Raw genomic sequence first — 19,125 nt, 5'->3', positions numbered from 1 at the left:
GGAAGCAGGAAACAGCAAAAATAAACTTAATACCAAACAACCAGCCAGTCAAAATCCTGCAGGAGCAAAACGTCTCCAACTTGGAGAGGAAGGATAGCAGGTAGGTAGCAAAATGCATCTCCAAGGGTCTGACCATAACCATGGCAACAGAGGTGGGTGTGTCTTGCATTCCCACCAATCAGACTTCAGATGCTGGTGGGACACCAGGTTTCCCCCAAATGATGTAAGTAATGGAATGGAATACATATAAGCAATGGAGTGGTTAGGAAATTCAAGAAGACTTGACAAAATATGAACACTATCTTTATGCCAATGCTTTTAGGGGACAATAAATTCGCATTTGGGGTACACTTCCTAGATATAATTGTTTGCCCTGGACAACTTTGGAGCACCCCATTTTCCCTACTTCTGACTGGACCCTGGTATGGAGCTTTCGTGGACTGAAAGATGCCACCTTATCTACAGTAGCGGGGAGAGCAATCATGTGAAGCCATCACTAGAGCAGACTAAGACAATGGCATTAGCATGATTAGTGAATTAACATCCAATCAGCAAAGACCTTTCAAAAATAGGCTACTCTGGTGGCACTGGGCATGGTAAAACAGCCCAGTCCCTCCGATTTGGTCCCTCAGAAGGGGTGGACAGAATAGAGAACACAAATACCGCTGGTTTCAGCACGAGTTACAGAGTGGCACCTCGTGGTCAAATGTACAAACTGCAGGCAATGCAGAAAACAATGACTCTGATTATAAGGAGTTGATATCAGACCTTGAATCAAAAGTGGTTCAAAAACAGCCAAGGTCAGGGGCCTTAGCTTTTTCTTTTTCTTTTTTAAGCCATTATTTCAGTTGACACAGATGCTAATGGCGTGTTTCTGTAGCCCACTTCATCAAACCTTTGCCATTATGGAACGGGAGTTATTTTGAAGTGGTTGCCATGTGGTGACGCTGCGTTCCTTTTCCTTTTCATTGTAGGCATAACCACATCGCTTCCCCGAGCCATGTAACTCCTATTGCCTTATGTGTTTCTTGCATTTACATACCACCTAACCAGGGAGCAGGCCCCTCTCAGCTCTTACATTTGAGGAAACACGTGTAGGCAGGCACTGTGAGGCGACAATCCTATGCATGTTTAGTGTGGGATCCAAATTGGTGCCCTTGCTCTCGTGGAATAGCGTGAGAGGTCCTCTAACAGAAGAGGAAGGAATGAAATTTGGCCAATTCTCACTCTGCTCAAAATCTGCTCCAGGGAGTTGTCGGGGTCCCTGCAGAAGAGAGTGGAAGGTGTTGCTGTTGGGGAAACGCTGGAGGAACCAGCAAAATTCCCCTCTCCTCCAAATGCAGGGATAGGAAACCTAAAGCTGGCTTCTGAGGTTTCTCCCTAGACCACGCACTCCTCCCCAACCACAGATCCCCTCCCCTGACTCCTGTTCTGCACCCTGCATGAGTGTTTTTGCCTAGTGGGAATTTATCCTTAACCTCTTCCAGTGCCATAGCATGGGAGGGGGGGACACAGTAACAGTAGCCCCTGGCGCAAAATTGTGAGGGGCGCAAAATTTCAAAACCCGGTGCTGCCTCAATGTGCCTCAGTGTGCTTCCATCGCTGAGCTCCGTTGAAAATGTCTTCTCCCTGTGAACCTCTCCGGACAACAGAGTCACTCTCCTTTTCTTATCTATGTGGCTGCGATCTCCTGGGTGATGTGGATGCTGTTGGGCAATTGAATGTGCATGTGTACTCCTTTTTTGGTTTTCCTCCCTCCCACCTCCCCGCATTGCCCCGGGTGCTAGCAACCCACGCTAAGCTACCGACCTCTGCTAATGCTTCTTGCTTGTGCAAATGGAGGGTAGAGAGGGTTGTTCAAGTATGCATAGACACAGGTCTACTGTACCTCAAAAGCCCCTCAGTGAGTGCAAATGGATTAATTGGGCTCCATCCTTACCTGGGAGTAAGTCACACTCAACTGGCATTAGTTTCCCCTTTCCTTGTGTCTCTGAAAGCCCTGTGGTTGAAAGGGAAACATCCTAAAGCCTCCTCATAGCTCAAGCCTGGCTCCTCACCTTTTTGTTATTACTTTTACACACCAATGATCTATAGTTCCCTGCATTGCTGCAGTAGAGGCAGGCCGCCTGCTTATCCCTCTGAGCCAATATTGCAACACAGGAAATCTGCCTTTGCTGCTAACACCTGGTGTTGTTTCAGACAAGCCAGATGGCTTTAACTCCAGGCTCACATGACTGATGGTCTCGCTCTTTTGTCTAGCACAGTAACCGTCTCGGGCTTGGGATGCAGATGTTGTCGCTGTGCAAAAATGACCTTCCCTCTTTCGCTTTCCCCTTCAGCCTCGGAAGCCAACACGGCAGCCCCGAACAGGGATGGATGAAATCCTATAGCTGCTGACCTAGAGCCGCTTCCACAGTAGCTCAACGGGACTTATTTCTGGAGAGATATGCATACTGCGGACGCGGGTGGTGCTGTGGGTTAAACCACTGAGCCCAGGGCTTGCTGATCAGAAGGTCGGCGGTTCGAATCCCTGCAACGGGGTGAGCTCCTGTTGCTCGGTCCCTGCTCCTGCCAACCTAGCAGTTCAAAAGCACGTCAAAGTGCAAGTAGATAAATAGGTACCGCTCCAGCGGGAAGGTAAACGGTGTTTCCGTGCGCCGCTCTGGTTCGCCAGAAGTGGCATAGTCATGCTGGCCACATGACCCGGAAGCTGTACGCCTGCTCCCTCGGCCAATAAAGCGAGATGAGCGCCGCAACCCCAGAGTCGGTCAGAGACTGGACCTAATGGTCAGGGGTCCCTTTACCTTTTAAAAGGCCTTAAAGGGCTTCGATTTCACCTGATCTCACACTGAAAGGCAAACCTACCTTATAGGGGAGCGGACACACTGCTGTCATTTGCAAGCCACGCTTCTCCAAACTGCTTTGCAAAAAGTTGCACATTAGAAGAAGTTCTCACTAAAACACTGGTAAATTCTGATGAGGACCTTTTTTAATAAAACCACCACACCCTGATGTTGAAATGTGGAGAACTGAAGACTGACAAAAATGAGAAACTGAATTGTCAGATTTTATACCACTGCATAGCTCAGTTGGCTAGTGTGCAGTGCTGATAACGCCAAGGTTGCAGGTTCGAGCCCCATATGGGGCAGCTGCATATTCCTGCATTGCTGGGGGTGGACTAGGTGATCCACAGGGTCCCTTCCAGCACTACGTTTATATGATTTGCCTATCTCTGCCATGAAGCAGAATTAATAGTACTAACTATTTGAAGTTGAAATTGTAAAACCAATAAAATTTATTTACACACACACACAAAGAGTACTAACTGTTTCAGAATGGCATGCTTGGGATTCTTGAAATCTTCAGAGCCAGGTCGCAGGGACAGCTGGCAAGAGCACCTTTTCGCAAATAACACCTTGGCCAAGCAAGTACAAAGTTGTTTTGATTCAAATCTCCCGTCACGTTTGCACTTAATTCAGCAATTCAAAATCTTGGCTTAGGGCGAAGTCAAGCTGAAGCTCAAACACATATTAGTCAAAGGCAAGCTGTTCCTTTGGATCTGACTTATTTGGCTCTGTTGCTCTTATTTCCTGGCAAACGAATGGCACTCAGGTTACTAACAGTGCCTAAGGACCATTTCTCTGAGCCCAACACAGACTCTGCACACACACACACACACACACACACACACACACAACCTCCCTCTGATCACTTGTCTGTGTTAGAAAATAACTGAGGATCGACTGGATTATCCTTTGCCTCCTTTTCATTTCCTTTGTTTAAATGCTTCTCTTTTCTGGCTGCCTAACTGCAGCGTGGTATATGTATTAATCTTTTCCCTTTTTTTACCGTTTACGTATTAACTGTACACTGAGGGCTCGTCCAGACCCCCGTTTTCCCTGCCACTTTCGCAGCTTCATTATCAGGTGACTCCAAAATTCTGGGTCCCCCCCCCAAAAAAGTGATGCCATAGTTTTGTGCTAGTTTAGTGGGGACGTAAGTGGGCTAAGGTGGGGCTTAAGTGGGAATGCAAGTGGGGGCTGAAGGGGACTAAAGTGGGCTAAGTGGGGACTTAAGTGGGCTATGTTGGCTAAGGAGATTTAAGTTGGCTAAGTTGGCGAAGGGGACTTAAATGGGCTAATTTGGTTCAGTTGGCTGAAGTGGTCCAAAGTTTTTTAAGGGGACTTTAGCAGGGACTTAAGCGGGCAAACCTTTCCATGGATTGACATTTGCTCCGATTCAGCAGTAAAGAGTGGGTTTTCCAGGGGGAAGCGGCAAGGTAAACAGAAAACCTCTCAGACGGGACAAGCAGAAGTGTGGCTGCACCCTAAAGCAGCAGTCCTGGCCCCACTTTACCCAGCAGTAAACCCCATTGAATTCAATCGGACTTACTTCTTAGTAGATACGGTTCGGTTGGTGATGTAAGGCACACATGCTTTTTACATGCTGTGCCCTGTCTCTGAGATCTGAAACCAGCTCTTCTCTGCACTCTGGAGACCAGATGCCAAACTCATTTACTTCCATTTGTCCTGGGTCATTTCAATCAGCGGTTCTCAACCTGTGGGTCCCCAAATGTTGTTGGACTACAACTCCCATCATCCCTAAGCTCTGGCCTTGCTAGCCAGGGGTGATGGGAGTTGTAGTTCAACAACATCTGGGGACCCACAGGTTGAGAAAGGCTGACTTAAATCCTATTGGCAGAATTGAATGCCACTGTCTCTAATTGCCCCTGGTTATTATGCTGTTCCTCTGTATGTGTGATGGGTCTCACTCTCTTGCTGTCAGCTGGTTATCACGTCCTGCTGGATTCTCCTGCATGTGCATATAGGAAATGCCAGAACAAAGGAATTCTGGGATGTGTAGTTCTTAAGGAAGCACACCCCCTGGGGTGCAAGAGGACAGGGCTCATGCACCTAAAATACAGATGTAGCTCCAAAGTCGAACAGAATCTGTTCCGGAAGTCCATTCGACTTCCAAAACATTCAGAAACCAAAGCACAGCTTCTGATTGGCTGCAGGAAGCTCCTGCAGCCAATCAGAAGCCCCGCCGGACGTTCGGCTTCCAAAAGAACGTTTGAAAACCGGAACACTCACTTCCGGTTTTCAATCGTTTGGGAGCTGAAACGTTCTACTCCCAAGGCGTTCAGAAGCTGAGGTACGACTATAGTTTGTAGCAAAGAGGAATATCAGCTGGTTTAGCTCGTTACACAATTCACAGCCACATCTCCTGAAATTACCCTTTGCTACCTAGCCTACCCGGAGATGAACTAGTCAACCTCAAAACGGCTTTTTATCTCCTGTTGGTTGCAACAAGACATTTAAACAGGGGCTTACATCTCTCCCACTGCAGTCAATGGGACTTAAAAGTGTTGATCATTAGGCTGGGCATGACTACAGAGCTGGGCCATTGAAACAAAACGGCAACTCTTTATTTGCATGCTTGGCCACTGTAAGAACAGGATATCTCATGCCTGGTATGTCATTGACCCACTTGCTATTTCAAAACCAGTTGGCCGTTCTTCTGAGGCAGCAGCCCTGATGCAAGAGCATTTCATTGGCATGCAAGCCAATCCTTTGCATGTTTCCTCAGACAGACATTCCGTTCAACGAGGGGCACTTCCTAGCATATATAACATGCGCACAGAATTGCATTCTTGCATTTTCCAATTAATGCCATCTCAAGGGCAAAATATGCAGAATCTCTCCCTGTGATGCAGTCTAAACTCAACTGTCATAAATAGCAATAAAATATTTTGGCTCAAGGCAGATTCATGAAAACAATTTTTAATGTAAAAAGTGTAGGTTTCCTTTTTAACTTTCATGGAAAAGGCTGTTTGTGTGGTTTGCTAAAGGAACAGCTGTTCTAGTCTGCTTGCATCATCATCATCATCATCATCATCATCATCATTATTATTATTATTATTATTATTATTATTATTATTATCCACCAGAGAAAATAACCTCCTTGTGAAGGTTGCAGAAAGCAAAAAGAAATGAAAAGGAAGAAAGAGGCATCACAGGGTATGTTCTCAGCTCATGAAACCGGACACCTCCACAGCAGTCTCCCATTCAGAAAAAAGCAATGAATTAGAATCCGGAAGGGGCCGACTTGCTTGCAGACCTTGTTAAAAGCCAGGCAAGATGGATTTCCTGAATCAATAAACAGACGCCTGTCAGCACAGAGAACACCTGACATTGCAAGAGGCTTTTAAAAACCCTCAGAAATCAGGCTTTAGGGAAGTCAAAACAGCTCTCGAAGTGAGCCACTCTAGATAGCAAGCCAACTCTTCCGTTTCCCTCAGTTATGTACGATAAGAGCTTCCAATGAATTTAGAGGGATTGGGGAGGGCAGGGGGTGTTTGCATGTTGGCTGTGCTAACTTGTCAATCATTCCTACTAAAAGCAGCCTAAGCTAAAGGTGTCTTTGGTGCCTGTGCTTCCCCCGGGGTGGAGGGGGGGGGAGAGGCCTGGAGCATCTCATTAAACGTCTGAAATGTTTCAGTGAATGGGAAAGCTGAAAGAAGCAGCTTCCCTATCGTGGGGGAAATGGAAGGAAGGCAGGAGCCAAAGAAACACAGGTCGCGTCGGGTTTCCTATGCTGGAAATTCGAGCCAATGTTACAGCAAAGGCCAGCACCACGTTTGAGTCATTTCTTACTCCCGACAGAGAACAGGAATACACACAGAGAGAGAGATGCACAGACACACACATTGAAAACAGCAGAACAGGGGTCAAAAATTGTCACCCAAGCACAGCACACCATACAAACACACTTAGAATGTAATCCCAAATGCAGCTATTAAGGAGTAAGCCTTACTCAGTTTGATGGGGTTTACTCCTAAGCCCAAGAGTGGGGAACATTTTTCAGGCTGTGGGCTTCTCACTGGGGCCACCAGGGAGCAGTGGGTTGCACCAGAGGCAAAAATGGGTGAAGCACCAAATGTGACATTTACCTCTGTGCAGCAGACTAATTTCTACACACACTCGGAGCTTATCCACCTTACCTTTCCTCCACACTTTCCAGGCACGGGCAGCAACTTTAAAGATCTGTGCCTGACCACTTTCTCTCTCCCCTCCTTTTTCTTTAGCTCCAGAGGTTTCCCTGCAAAAACCTGCTCTTTAAAGCTGAATCGGAACAAACAACAATCCATGGAAAACCCGATTGGCAGTTGTGGCACTTCAGCTTTAAAAAGCAGGGTTGGGGGAGGAACGCTGCAGAGCAAAGATATCATTATCTGAGCTCAATGACACATTCCAATCACACACAAATATTCAAGGAGGGTGCAAAGCATGGCTGGTGAGATGTGGCCACTGTAGGGGAGTCTCAAAGGTCAGGCAGAAGGATGCATTTAACACACACCCCGGGCCTGAGGAAAGATGCTGAGGACCACAGAGTTTACTTTCTGACAATTTCAAGGGGTTTAAGTATCTGCCTAAAATCTTCCCTGCTGAACTCAAGACTGTGAAGTGATTAACTTGGGCTGAATCCTGTCTGGTATGCATTAAAAAAAAAGCAACTTGCACCCAGCAGCTGGATTTTCAAAACATTTTAATTGGATTGCATTTATTACAATATATATATACTTTGCATTCAGTTCATCACCAAAATGAGATGTTACCTTATTTTCTATAATTTATTGCACTGATGCATACATATACAGAGGAAATAGTTTCCAGAAACATTAACAGTCCTAAAATATATATTTTTTAAAAATAAAATAAAAAATCATTCCTCTGACCCTCAAATTACATCAAGCATTGTTGTAATTTTCAACACGCTGATATTCTTCATTTCATGTAGCACTTGTGGAGCTAAATGGCCATTTAAATGTATGAAAATAAACAAGGATACACTTCTGGCATATTCTAGTTTAGAAGATGGGGAAACATACAAACAGAGCATATACTGGATTTGCATTTTTGCATTTAGAGTGCCTTAGAAAAGGTACGTTTTTCTGTAACAGAAAACCACCAGTACACTGAAAGCAAAGTGAACAGTTTTTTTTTTCTTTCACAGAAAGAATATGAAGTAATTCAACTATTCCAGGTTTATTTTGTTCTTTGGGAATTCAACAATGCAGTTTGAAATGTGTGCATAAGAACAGCTCAGCCAAAGTGAAACTATTTAGAAACTGTGTACCTGTTGATGTTTTTCGTCTTTAAATTAGAACAAAGCTTTTAAAAAAGTCTTACATCTATTATTCCCAACGACCATCAAAAATAGTTGAGGAAAATGTCCTTGCAGATACCCTATGCAATTGCATTCAACGGGGTATATGCAGAGTGATCCTCAAATATGCTTTAAAAAGTAACTTGAAACAAATGTGTAACAGGGCTTAGTAACAGCTTTATTCTCTGCAAATAGTTTCACATGAACCTGAAGAAAAGCCACAGCTTCAATTAGGTAACAACCCCAATGCTGTTAGAGGAGATAATTTATTGTCACTTACAACCATGGCAGACCCAAGCAGTTCCAGGTCAGCTGGAAGGCAACTGGGGTCCTCAAAAAATGAACGTTTTGTGGCATGTGAGAGTGTCTATAAATAAGGTCAAGTGTTAAGTGACTACAAAACTCAAAATCTCCTCCTTAAATAGCTAGGATATACACACACACAGTGTCCACGTTAAGTGCTGCTGAGCTGAACTCATCTGTGATAGTCACGAAACTCGCCCGTTCAAGGCAATGTGGTACAGAATTGCTCAACTCTGGTTGGGTTACACACCCAGTTTGTTCTAAACCACTGGGAAAACAAATATTGGCAAGTCCATTTTTACAGTTCAGCATATAATGGGTCCGTCTGCAGCAGGAGAAATGTCTCTCTAAAGCTGATACCTCTTATCCTTGCAGATGGTCTATCTATGGCTTTTTTGGTTCCCAAGCTGAAGTTTTCTGCTTATGAAATATCGCCGGAGATTTGGAAGCTAAAAATTGTATACCATGTTGCTTAATTGGTAAATTTGACAGTCTAAATTTCCACTATTTATCAGATCAATGCCTGGACTTCTCTATGCAGCACTGCCAAGCTTTTGTCGCCGTGCAAATGCACCTAATTATTCTCCAAATTCACTTCTGTGGGAAACGGTGCATTTTCACGAATGACGGAGAAACCGCTTGAGCCAGTTCCCACAGCTTGGGGCAAGATGCACAAAGTAGCAGGCTTGCGTGCATGTACCTCACCATTAAAGGGAGGGGACTCCATGTGCAAACAAGGCCTGTGTATACACAACCTTGGACTCCAGTGACAAGAGTATTTTATTTTCTCATGCTACAGTTCTGCTGGTTTGGAAAGGTGTCCTAGCCAGCCCCACTTCTCCTTCCCAGTCAAACAGCCGATCAGTGGGATTTTGTGGCTGTTTTAGCTCAGAGTGTTGTGCCCCTTTGGCTCACGGAGGACCAGTAAACTTAATAAAGGCAAGCACACTCCTTTGGAAGCACTTAGCATCCTGCCCCAGCAAAGGAAGACTCTGTATCTACTTTAAGTCAAGTCTTGTAAGCAGAGACCAGACTCTGTAAATACAGGTGGATACCATTTTGCATTTGTCCAATTGACACAGGACCTCCAGCGCATGGGTCCTTTTGGACCTAGAAGAGGGGAGAACAGGGGCAAGGCGGACTTATGGGTGCTTCGCCAACACAGACACGGGCCAGGAACAGAACTTTCATGCAAAATGGTCACCATCTGTATATATACATACAGCTGCATACACCTTAATCATGGGGCTATTCTAAAACTAGATGTGGGCTACATGTCTGACAGAATTAAGGCTACAACCCTATACACTTACTTTGCGGGGGGGGGGGGTACTGGAGCTTACTTCGGATAAGACATGTATAGAACTGCACTGCAGCCTGCAATCTGATATACACACCTGGAAGTAAGCCTCACTGAACACAGTGGGACTTACGTCCAAGTAAATATGCATAAGGTTGTGCTGTAAACCTAGAAGGAGAATTGTTTGGCAGGACCCAGGACCAAGGAAGCCAAAGTGAAGTCACTCCACTGAGTTTCTAGTGGGAACTGTAAAAGAGCAGTTTCACAGTGCTAATTTCTCTCTGGTGCCAATGTCATTTTCACTATCAATGGCAAAAGTACCGCTGATATGAAGAAGAGAGACTAGGGCCGCAATCCAGTACAGAGTAAGGCATATTTATTTGTATATACAGTCATACCTCAGGTTACAGACGCTTCAGGTTGCGTTTTTTCAGGTTATGGACCGCCGAAACCCGCAAGTACCAGAACGGGTTACTTCCGGATTTCGGTGGTTGTGCATGCACAGAAGCACTAAATCGTGCTTTGCGCATGCACAGAAACGCCGAATCGCAACCCGCGCAGACGTGCCGCTGCGGGTTACGGATGCTGCAGGTTGCGAACGTGCATCCCGCATGGATCACGTTCACAACCCGAGCGTCCACTGTATTTATATATATTTAACTGTGTGCTGGATTGCAGCATTTGGAGCCAATTCCAGCTAAAGTTAGCTGGAACAAACAGCACAACCGTATACATATCTACTCAGAAGTAAGCCCCACAGGCTTCAGGGAACCTATTCCCAGGGTAGAGGGTACAGAATTGCAGCCTAAGTCACTGAATCCAGCAGAACAGGTTACCCATCCTGGTGAACTTAAGTTCCATTGAAAGTTGGCATTTGACTGCCTCGAGAGAGAGACCATGGTGTGCCTCTCCAGGGGTGAAGTCAAATTGTTACATTAGCAGCACCAAATTGACTTCCAAGCCTGGGCAGTGAGTAAGAAACTCCTGGGCTGCCAGGACCCCCCTTTCTACCTCACTGATGTAGTCCAAAGGAAAGCAGAGCAATCTGAGGGACTCCACTCCAGATTTGTGTAGGGTGTACATCTTAGCCTTTTACTCTCCCAAAGTTATCCCACAAGGGCAATGGAGGTTTAGGACCAGTTTTTTCCTTCTCCTAGATGAGCTATCTTCCCAGGTTAATGAGACCCATCTGCCCCTCACTTCCCTCTGAAGTAGAGGCAGAAACCACCGTTTTGACCAATGGACCCACAATTGGTCTTGTCCGCTCAGTCTGCCAGAGCCTCTCTTCACAAGCAGGCGAAGCCCCGAACTCACCAGTGTTACTACTGGTACCATACCCCCCTATAACGCAGTACATGTAAAAAAGGGTGCATGCTAAAGGAAGAAAATAATGTGACTTAATCATTATGACTCAACGGAAACCATTTTCTTTACTGTTGACCTATTAAAACTGTAATCATGAAATACATTTTTTTTTTTAAAGGCAGAATACAGAGACGACAATTTCAGGCTCTTTGTACATATTATGGCCGTACAACCTGTCCGAATGAATGGAGAACCTGCTGAATTAAAAAGAAACTGCGGGTGGGGTGCAGCTGAAGGTGGCTTCCAAAATGGCTCCTTCCCAGTTGCTTTTCTCCTGGTGGCAGCAACAGGTTACAGTACTTCTGCTCTCTAAGGACAGCAGAAGAAAAATGGCTGGGGAAAGCCAGCTTCAGAGGGGAAGCACAATTGGGGGAAGAATTCAGCAATGCTCTTTTGCCCGCAATTTCATTTTAAATCGCCCCCCAAACCCTGAATTTAAAGAGATCTGAGAGCAACCCACAGATCTGGCATCATCACGCCTGGCCTATCAGATAATACCCCCTAAGGACGCAAGAGCAGCCCGCTGAATCAGGCCAATGACCTGATTAAATAAATATCATTTAAAACAATGCAACTTTTTTTAAAAAAAACACATTCTTTTTTGTTGTTTTGCTTTAGTGGAAGCCTGTGTTTTTAACGAAGGCTGGCAACTTATAAAAAGCAGCTTCTCTGAAAAATAAAATATAAATTACCTGGAACATTCACTTGTAATGCATACCATTAAATCTCAAGGCAGTCAAATGCCAGCAGCTACCCCCCCCAAAAAAAAAAAAAAAAAAATTAGGGCCAACCAAGACCTATTCCAATCATGCAGAGAAGAAAAAAATGTAAGATGAAACATAAAAAGAAAACTCCCGGTGACAGCTGGTAATATTATATGGCACTCAAATTATATTAAAGTTGTGGGGAGAGGACCATAGCAAGAGAAATCCTTCTCCTTCCCCATTCAACAAAGGAGTGCACATCAATCACAGCTACAGATAGTGCAAATGGGGGGGGGGAGTGTTGGCCCAGCAACACAGCTCCCTTGAAGTTTATCAAGCAAATAAAGGCCACTTCTGAAAATGCTTTTTTCTTTATCGCAGTTATGGACGGAAACCAATGTACCGTGTACCTGCCGAGAATGGTACATATGCATTTCAATGGAACCCGTTTTCGTGGCGAACACACACAGAAGCAGCAACCTGGAAAGACCTCCGTATATTTTGCTGGGAAACACACTGATTGGCAAACAACAAAGTCATGACTAACCTCTAAGACCATTGATTTCAATGGGTCTACTCTCGGTTTTACAGGCACGTATGTCATGCCCAGCTGGCTCAAGGGTGCATAAGGTATCTGAGCAATTGTATCGTATGAAATGACCTGAAGGGTATTGTAATGCAAAACAACCAGCATGTCCAATTACTCCTTAATTCAGGCACAATTTGATGTGAAATAAGAACAGCAGCTCCAGTCCCAATCCTTTTCTTACTGTAAATTATAGCCTTGATCCAGATTAGCCAACAACATGCACACATGTCAGGCAGCACTCAATGCTGCTTAACCCCCTTCTTTTGTTCATTTTAAGGGAGCTGCACCGCAGTGTTTCTTATGCAAACACACAAGAGCTTTTTAAAAAACAAAAAGCAACAACCCTCAAGTTTAAAATCCAGTTTGGCATTATAGAACTGGGAGCCACACACTCGGCCAGTTCAAGCTAGTACAGCAATAGTGACGATAGCTGTGTGCTATATAGACTAGCTGTTGAGTGTGTAGACCAATTGACTTTAGTTCAATAAATCGTATCATACTTTGTGGATCAAAGGGTGGCGGTTCTAGTAAAAGCAGGCATTTCCGCTCAGAGGTTTCGAATTCTGTCTTCCTTCTCTACCTGAAAACTTGGGGCCGCAAGACCCCAAGTGATGCCTCAGACTGGAACCACATCCCACAAAAAAAGCAGGCATGGGAAAAATGAAGACCCATTGCTTTCTAGAAATCCCATCATCATCATCAAGGCACTCAGAAATGCCCTTCTGTAATAAGACTATATGGTATGTATCTTGAGCCTGCTGTTGCAGGAGGCCTGGGAGCGTGACATTCAGAAATGTTACTTTACAGGACAAAAAGAAAAAAAGAAATTTCTGAACTGGACATTTAAACAAAATGTTCACTACATCCCAAACTCCGGGTGAACTGCAAATGGCAAAATCCTGGTGCATCACTGAAGAGCGCTCAAACTGCTGCCGAGAAGGTTCAGAAGCCGATTATTATGGCACATGAGGATGCATCTCCTGGTTTTCAAAAGGTGGCAGCGGATCCCTCCAATATGTGAACTGACTGTAGGTGTCAGAACAGGGGAAGTCTGAAGAATGGCTTCTTTTCAACAGGGGAAATACGTGATCTACCACTTCGCAGAGCCTCACGTACCTGCACAAAAAGAAAAAGTTTATTATTACCACCGACTAATAAATTGGATATGCTGATATCACAGGCTGCATTAATACAGCTATTTTATCCACATTTTAAGACAGACTAATTAAGGAAATTACAACAGACCCACAGAGTCATATATCCCGTTTCTGAATCTGATGTGTGACAATATGATTTGCTGAAGCGCTGCTGAGCTAACATAGGATTGCCTTGGAGTTTAAATGCAACGGCACAGCTGCAAATGTGCTGAAAAACAAGCTTTTTTGTTCAAATAAAGAAAACTGGGACTTTCTCATTTTTAACTACTGAATCACAGAGTGATTACCTAGCACATAACTGAAATAAATCTTGATAATATCACAATCTGAACTAGATGACCCTCGTGGTCCCTCTTAACTCTGCCATTCTGTGATTTCAAGGCGGTCCAGTTAATTTCTACTGTAACGCCCAGCATCAAAGGGCTTAGAGAAAGAGAACTCCACCCCACATTAGGAGCAAGTGGACTGATACTCACGATGAGATGTTGGTCTTTGCATGCTCTTGAATTAGCTCTCCTTTAGGATTAACAGTGAATATTCTGTTTAGTGAAACTCCCACTTGCTTGTATGAATACACATCCTGCGGGGGGGAAACAACAAACGCAAAAGGTAGGTTTCCCCTCAGTATAAATGGAAAACAGTTTACCGTTCTAAAATGCTTATGTGTTTTACTTCACAGGGTTGTTGTGGGGATAAAACAGAAAAGGGTCAAGTCATGGGCTTGCTAAATCCCCATGTGCATGAATGTGATGCAAATTGGTGGGAGTATCAATTTGATGACTGAGGATAACCTGGAAAGTCAAGACCCACCAAACCGCAAGACATTTCTGCCAATCCCATAAGACGTTTGTGCAGATCTCCACGTTCCTATCCACTTGACCAATTGATATGGATTGAAGAAATGTTTCACAAAACCACATAGAAGTAACATGCTATTGCAAGTAGCTTGAAACTACAGCATGAACCCCAAACATTATCTGCAGAAGCTCCTCTTTGGACGAGTCTTCATAAAATAATAGTATCACAAAGGTACTTACAGCAGGCCTATTGCCAAAAGCAGCGTAAAATGGTTCTGTGTTGGGATGAAACAAGTTTTTGATGTCCGTTAGGCACTGAACTTTAAACTTCTCTGGCTTCTTCTCTATTACTTCCCTGAAATAAACCATCACACACAAAAACAGAAGTGTTTTAGAAGTGCTTTATCAATGCAACACGGTCAATGCAACACGGTCTCAGGCTAAACACAACATTTTAACTGACTGAACTTCAGATTCCCCCAAAAAGAATTGTAAAGATTCTCATGGTTCCTTGTTTTAAAAAATGGAAGCTTCCAAACCTAAGTGACGTGGTTAAAGATGAGGCGCAAATAAAATAGCCAATGTTCACCTCTTTAGTCTGATTGATTTAACTTAAAAAGAGTTAAGCATGTGCCTAATTTACCCACTCACATTAAAGGATTTAATTGTACTCTGTCAGACTGTGATCGAGGACTGAAAATAACCCTGTCACACGTGTAAACCGTTTTTGTGCATTTTATGCAAGCCTCTGCATTCTAAGGAAATAGCATCATTGACGCAACCACAAAATCCATTTTGAGCACACCCTTATAAATAACTAGCAGATATGGTTTGGTCCACTCAAGTCTCATCTTGCAATAAAGATGTGGGATCCTTACAGCTGAAGCTCAGAAAATATTTCGGACAAATAAGCAACCTCAACAACTAGCATGCCAGGCAACCCTCAACCCAGTGAAATTTATAGAATGGCGAGATTCCGTGTTCTCTTACCTGTGGAAAGCTGAGAACAAGCTGCTGGGACTCAGCAATACAGGACCTTGAGGCAGCACCGTTCCTCGCTCATTAACCCAGTGCAAGTATCCTCGGGTCATATCTGCCATTCCTATCGCACGTGCAGAACAGTATAGGAACTTATACCCATTTCTGTTTCAAAAAAAGAAAACAGTTGCCATCGTCATCAGAAACACACTATCCAGAATCAACTTTAAGCATGTAAGCTGATATTGCCTTTTAATATCTCCCATGTATTTGATAAATTGTATTATGGAATATAGCATTTCCTTCCATTACACCGGTCCAGCCATAAGATATAAGCATTCAGAGCCACTAAGACTGCAGTCCTATGTTCCAATATGACGGTGTTTAGCACAACTGATTTCCATAAAAACTCTGCATGGAACAAGGGGACAGAGATGGCTCTGTCATTGGGCAAATTGCCAATGATTTAGCTTTGTGAGGTGGCGCAGATACAGGGGAAGGATAGGACTTGGGGAGCCAAAGCAAGGTTCAATGCATGTCATGAGTCTGAGGGAGAAAATGACTCTGAAAGCCAAAGGATGATAGGATGTTGCAGCAGACTAGACCTACGAACCACCACCAAAGAGGGAACTGACTGAAAGTCAAGTGAGGAATTGACTGATCTGATAAGCAGAGTGAAATCAGCTCCCTGAATACAAGAACAGAAAATGGGAGGGATTTTGTAAGGGGCAGATGAACACCCCCGCCCCTCGCATACACACTCACACTGTTTCATTTTAGACACCTACTGAAAACCTTTATGTTTCAGCAAGCCTTTCCAGACACATGATTCAGTCACCTATATTTGTTATTTAAAGTTTTATAGATGTTATCTTCGGTTTTAATTATGATGGCTTTATGGACGGCTATTTTCATTTCATTTATGGTTTTTAGCAGTGTTTTCTATTCATACTCCGCTTTGGGCAGCTTTTTGATGATGCTGTTTATATAAATTCTAGATTTAAAAAACTGCAATGTGAAGCAAGGTATGTCTGTACAACCCAATAATACTCACTGGCTCACTTTATGGTACAATTTGGCAATCCCTTGATGTGTCCAATCTTTGCCAAGAGTGGGCAAAATATGACCTAAAGTATCTGACCTGGAAAAAGAGAGGATTGATTGATTGATTGATTGATTGATTGATTGATTGATTGAATAGACTAGAAGAAATTATTATTTGTTACTTATTAACACTGTTTCAGTCTTGCCTTTTGGTGTAAATTCTTCTGTGATCTTTTTCAAAGAACTCTTAAAAGAGAAAACCATTTTATCCCTCTTTGACTTTAGAGTAGCATTGGAATCAACACAAACACTTTATTAATTTTTATTATTATTATCATCATCGTCATTATTTCATTTCTGTTCCATGTTTACTCCAAGGAGCTCCATGTAGGATACATACATCTCCCCCTCCCCATTTTATCGTCACAACAATCTTGTGAGACAGATTAGGCTCAGAAACAGTCGCTAGCCCAAGGTCACCCAGTGAGCTTCATGGATGAATGGGGATTTGCACCCTCATCTCCCAGGTCCAACTAATCCAACACACTAGCCACTATACTGAAATGGCTCTCCTATGGATCAACTTGCATCACCAGCATTATTACTGATTCTTGCCTACAAAAATCTGTGTGTCTCAAAATCAGATGAGATGGACATAAAATTAACTCAATAAGAAAACAAAAGCAGAACATTTTAAAATGAATATTAAACATCTAAAAACAAGCAAAGCAAAATCAGAGAATGGAGAAGCAATAAGCAACAAAGGAAACTGCTACCTAGGGCTCACTGCAATGTGCAGTCTATATCAGCCTCCATATCTCCCATAGTTCACAAGCACCAACCAGAAACACAAGAAAGCATAAAGGTTTATGCCTCTCTATCGGATTGGGATTATGACTTTTGAGTGTTGCTGTTGCGTCACGTGATGGAAGCAGATGGGAGATTGGTCCAGTCATCAGCTTGGCATGGCATATCAGCTTGGACTGGGCCACCAAGAATGGGCAAGAGTCCTGGAATTGGAAGGGACCCTGAGAGTCATTGCTTAGTCCCACTCTAAGCAATGCAGGAATCTCAACTAAAGCATCCATGACAGATGGCCATCCAACCTCTTATAAACCTCCAACAAAAGAGAGTCTACTGCTCTCCAGGGGAGTTAGTTCCACTATCGAGCAGCTCTTATTGCCAGAAAGTTCTTCCTCCTGTTTAGCTGAACTCTCCTTTTGGGCAACTTGAATTCAACAGTTTTAAAAAATGGCCCCAGTGCAAAGAGAGCATTGCAAGGGTCTCCCATTATTTTCCACGCTGCTATTTCAAACTTTCTGATGAAGCAGGCAAAACAGTTTTCCCTGAAGGGGAACTTGGCATACTGTGTGCCTTGCAAAGAGCTCACCTCGTAATTGTGCCATCAATGTCAGAAATAATGACCTTGTCATCCCAGTTCCACAAGTAGATGGTGCCTTCACAGCGGCACGTCCCTTGGTACTGTGTTGTAACACTGAAAATCACATCATTGGGGCCATTCTTAAGATTCAGGCTTTTCTGTCGGAAAAAAGCACAAACAAAACCAAAACCCGGATTTCAAGATTTGCTCGTCGACAAACCAGATGGCTCGGAATATTATTAAAGCACAGTTCTTAAAGGTCTGGCAGTAAATCGCTTTAGTCACACACATTTAAGTCCCTTCTCTTGCATTACTGAACAAGGAAGCAGAATTACAGTCAGGGTAATAAGGAATTCTGCTGTATAGCCAATGGCCTGGAATGTGCAAAGCAGGTAAAACAAGGGAAAAAAACACCAGGCTCAACAACAGCAAGCTGCTATGTAAACCACTTAGAGGTTTTCACAATTAAGCAGTATGAAAATTTTGTTTTTTAAAAAATAAAAATACCAATCTTCTTATTAATTTTAAACGTCAGTCAATATACTGGTTGGGTTACACCTTCCTGGGCTTTTATGGTACCCCTTGTTCTCTTATATCAACCACTTCATTAAGGGAAACTTTCTTTAACAACACTCAAAAACAGATTCATTGTCCCTCACCCAGTGTCTTAATTTCTATAGGTGAGGTGAAAAGTTGATGTGAACGTAACTTACCAGCTGTTCTGAACTGAGTCGAAGGGTCTTTTTGTAACCCACTCCAGACAATAATGGAAGATGACCAGGGTTTGCTGATGATGCAAAGGGTTGACTTGAAGCTCTAGGGTCTTCATCACTTGAAGAAGACTCGTCTTTGATTCTGAAACATCATACACAGGCACATTATTTGTGTGTGTGTGTGTGTGTGTGTGTGTGTGTGTGTGTATAAACATTTATTACTTTTTATTTTGTTTATTACAATTGTACACCTTCCTCCCTCCAAAGAGTTCAGGGCAACATTCAGGGTTATTATTCTCCTCCTCTCTGTTTTATCTTCACAACGACCCTGTGGGGTAGACTAGGCAGAGAGAGAGAGAAAGAGAGGGAGGGAGGGAGGGAGGGAGGGGGAGAGGTCTGAGTCCCCCCCAGTGTTGAGCAGGGATTTAAAACCAGGTCTCTCCAGTCACCCTACCCCAGTGGCACACCATCATATTCATAATATTGACTTGAGGAGGGTTCCTTAAATAAAAGAATTGTCACACATCCTGCCAATCATGCACACAAATAAACACACACACAGTTGTACCTACACATTCAGAATAACAGTGTGATATGTTGGAAGCTAATGTCTCTCCCATGAAGA

General features: G+C 43.6%; 1 protein-coding gene across 6 annotated transcripts in view; it reads right to left on the bottom strand.

Moving 5' to 3' along the window:
* Positions 1–7,531: 7,531 nt before the first annotated feature.
* LPIN1 (lipin 1) overlaps positions 7,532–19,125 on the bottom strand; it is a 91,672-nt gene continuing 80,078 nt past the window's right edge. For all 6 annotated transcript variants that reach the window (XM_081189062.1, XM_081189065.1, XM_081189063.1 and 3 more), the window contains 7 exons: positions 18,501–18,642; positions 17,797–17,945; positions 16,417–16,503; positions 15,375–15,527; positions 14,625–14,739; positions 14,064–14,167; positions 7,532–13,546 (listed from right to left, as the gene is read on the bottom strand). In XM_081189062.1, the coding sequence (XP_081045188.1) occupies positions 13,387–13,546; positions 14,064–14,167; positions 14,625–14,739; positions 15,375–15,527; positions 16,417–16,503; positions 17,797–17,945; positions 18,501–18,642 (910 nt within the window). In that variant the 3' untranslated portion in view covers positions 7,532–13,386. The remainder of the gene's footprint in view (positions 13,547–14,063; positions 14,168–14,624; positions 14,740–15,374; positions 15,528–16,416; positions 16,504–17,796; positions 17,946–18,500; positions 18,643–19,125) is intronic.

Source organism: Podarcis bocagei (assembly GCF_964188305.1).
Source record: "Podarcis bocagei genome assembly, chromosome: 3".
NCBI classification, from domain to species: domain Eukaryota; kingdom Metazoa; phylum Chordata; class Lepidosauria; order Squamata; family Lacertidae; genus Podarcis; species Podarcis bocagei.
The sequence above is the reverse complement of the archived record's forward strand: the minus strand, read 5'-3'. Positions and strand labels throughout refer to the sequence as shown.